Source organism: Alnus glutinosa, chromosome 10, assembly GCF_958979055.1.
Source record: "Alnus glutinosa chromosome 10, dhAlnGlut1.1, whole genome shotgun sequence".
Lineage (NCBI taxonomy): Eukaryota > Viridiplantae > Streptophyta > Magnoliopsida > Fagales > Betulaceae > Alnus > Alnus glutinosa.
The window spans coordinates 27,726,555-27,729,884 of record NC_084895.1 but is presented as its reverse complement, the minus strand read 5'-3'; the positions used below and the strand labels follow the sequence as shown (position 1 = coordinate 27,729,884).

The following is a 3,330-nucleotide window of genomic DNA, read 5'->3' as shown; positions in this document are numbered from 1 at the left end:
ATCAATAATTTAAGTATCCACGACAGATTCTATTGCTTAGATTTTGCAAATACAATTACTAAGTTCTCGGTTATTCACCTTCAACTTTGATTAAATATTAATTCAATACATGGGACAAAGATTAAACTCAAAGAAGATGGGATCTTGAAGCCCCACTCATCCAAAAGGAAGCCCTACAGCCAAGAGAGTTGGGCCAAACCGTGTGCCACAGGTTATAGGCCTAGGAGACAAGCATTATGTATAGCTTGATACACCTATAGAGTATAGTCTACTCCTTTTGATGGACCTACTAAACTTGGGAAGTTGCCGGCCTATAACCCCTCTACCAAACTCATTGACACCTCATTTACCTTCTTCTCCAGCAGCTTGGACCATTTTGACTTTCCATTCATCAACTACACTTCATACCATTCACTCCCTACCCCCTAACTCTCCCTTATTCAAAGGCTTTCAACTTTAGCAATATTTCACCTGAATTTTCCTTTTAGGTCAACACCTTTCATCTAAACGTGAGAAAGAGGAGTTTGGTTTGAGGTCAATTCCAATTAAAAATAGATTCGTTGAGATTAGAATATGCGTCCCATTCTCCCATTAAGTACAACTGAACTTTATAAAGGATTATAAGAAAGCTTTAAATTGACTGATCCTTTTAGGGTGATAGTGCAACGCAGATGTGGCTAGCGTTTTTCTCTGAGTCGTTAAATCTTGTTTCTTTTTTTTGTTTTTAGAATAAAAATATTAACCAACTCAAAAAAAAACAAAACTCGCAAAACTACTTGCACTTTTATATCATATCATATCAAAAGCTAAGCTGATTTTTTTTAAAAAAAAAAAAAAAAAAAAAAAAAAAAAAAAAAAAAAATCCCCTTAAAGAACACACCTCAAAGAACACTAATCACTCCTTGCTTTATTATGTTTTCCTTTTCCCTTTACACATTGTTTGACAAGTTGCTTCAATCCCTTCTTGTGAGCCCTCTTCTTCTCAGTTTTCACCTTCAATACTGTTCTCTCAGCCTCTAATTCCAGCTCCAGCTGCAAACACAGCTGATACAATACATTAGGCTCATCAGATTAACATGCTCCTTACCCTATATCATTGATCGAACGGTCAGGATTGGTTCATTGTGCTAGTTTTCTTTTACCTTCAGTACACGGTTCTCTACTTGTTCAAGCCTCTCAATAAGAGTCCCTTTCTCCTGGGTCTCCATTATCATGTGGTTGATCGGACGGCTGTGCTTCTCTAGGCTCTTTGGGGAGAAATCGGACGACCTTTGCCCGTCGCTCGTCAGGGTCCCACTTGATGCAACGGATGCACAAGAGCTCTTTGGAGATCTGTTGCACCCTCTAATATCCTCCAAGTGCCTCAACTGATGCCATGTGTTAACCAAGTACATCAAATTTGTACACAAATCACATTAAAAAAAAAAAAAGAAAAAAAAATTATCAAACTTTAGGTTAAATGGTTAAATTCGCAAGATGGTATGTAATAATTTCAATTGAATATTTTAGGGCATGTTTGAGTAACATATTTTTTTTATTATATTTTATTATTTTTGAAATATATGTTTGGGTTTTTTTGCTAAATTTGAATTCTATTCAAGTTTTTTTATTCAATTTTTTTTTTTTTAAAATTTTGTCTTTAAACTATCCAAACATAATTTAAAAAATAATTTTCTTCGGTATTTATAATTTTAAATATAGTAAACAATTAGTATAATATAATTAAATAAAAAGTTGCACACCTAAACGTGCCCTTACTTATTCATCCATAGTTAGGGAGAATGAATTGGAATCAATAGTCTTATTCATTTGGGGTTTTCATTACATAAATATCTTGAATTTATTAAGTTTAAATCTATTGTACATTTTTTTTTCTGTTTTTTTTTTTTTATTTTTTTACATGATAAAGCTATTGTCCTTTGCCTACTACATATACGTAAATCTAGTGATAGATGTCTTTATCAAGCTATTGAGAAGGACAAAAATATTCCTAACCAATGATACACTTATCAAAACAAAATGATGATAACTTTATAGGCTCCTTTTCAGATGAAAATAATATTTTCTTCTAAGTAATAATACCCTTTATTAAAGCTTTTTCCAAAAGCAAAGGCTGTTGGATTTTTTTGAAAAATATTTAAAATTAAGAATATTGAAAAAATTTATTTTTTAAAATTATGTTTAAATAATTTAAAAAATTTGAGACAAAATTAAAAAAAGTTGAATAAAATCGTACTAGAATTTAAATTTAAAAAATGAAAACAAAAATCACCCAAACATGTCTAAATTTTATAATCATACGTAAGAAAAAACACGTGTCAGTTTAATAGTCGTGTGGCAAAAAAAAATACTCTGATAAACATGAAGAAAACTTTACATAAGCCAAATTTATAGACACTTACCATGTTATCCAAACGATCAAGCCTAGAAATAATGGGTTCCTCAATGACGACAGCCATTGCCAATACAATACTTTCTCGGGAAACAAACTGATCTTTGTGTATTTTTTCTCAGAGAAGTGGCAAGGACATGCTTGAACTAAAAGTTCTAAGAGGTTCCTTTAAAAGGGTAACATGCTGTGAGAGAGAAAAAAAAAATTGTCACAAGTTGCCACGCGCCCATCATCTAGTGTAGGTGTCGATGTGGGTGTCGGACACGTGTTACGCTGATGTGGTAGTTGGGATGAGGATGATAAACGATTGTGTATGGACAGTGGGCCATGGCAATGGATGAGGAGTGGGCACGTGTGCTTCACGAGATCGTATGTCAGCATGCATGTTAGATGAAGATGAGAGATGGGGAGCATTAACTAGGTTTAATTGGAGCATGTGTACGTAGGTTGTAACTCAAAAAACTTTCTTATGTAATGAAATAGAGTAACGTTATATTCATATCCCTTTTTTTAATAATAATTAATTCAAAATTAATTGAAATTGTTACGTCAAAATTATAAGATAATTATAAAATAAAAATATAATTTTTAACATTGCTTATAAAATATGTTTAAAAGTGGTTCTTAGGGGGCGCATGCAGACACATATATATCAAGGAAAATTTCAAAATCGAAAGGCTATGACTCCGTCAAAATCCTACTTTTATGCTATCATGCTGACATGACAGTGTCAATCAATATTTGAATCAGCTCATAACAAATAAAAGACAAAAAAACAAAGTTTTGATCGGCAGTTACCATATAGTGAGATTTAGTGGCGGAGCCAAGAATCTGTTTTAGTAGGGGCAGAATTAAAATAATAAAATATAATGATAAATAATTTTTTTGTTCTTTTTATATACTATATTTTTATTGTAATATATAAAAGTATGGTAATT

The 3,330-nt window shown here is 32.0% G+C and overlaps 1 protein-coding gene across 2 annotated transcripts; it reads right to left on the bottom strand.

Annotated features, from left to right (window-relative positions):
• Positions 1 to 843: 843 nt before the first annotated feature.
• Positions 844 to 2,519, bottom strand: LOC133879339 (uncharacterized). Of its 2 annotated transcripts, none has more exons than XM_062317861.1 (3): positions 2,403 to 2,519; positions 1,143 to 1,367; positions 844 to 1,044 (listed from the first exon to the last, which is right to left on the bottom strand). In XM_062317861.1, exons 1-3 carry the CDS (start codon positions 2,457 to 2,459, stop codon positions 892 to 894), a joined length of 435 nt encoding a protein of 144 aa, XP_062173845.1. In that variant the 5' UTR covers positions 2,460 to 2,519; the 3' UTR covers positions 844 to 891. The 2 variants fall into 2 exon arrangements, with proteins under 2 accessions (XP_062173845.1, XP_062173846.1); XM_062317862.1 differs by having other exon boundaries at positions 844 to 1,032.
• Positions 2,520 to 3,330: the final 811 nt, after the last annotated feature.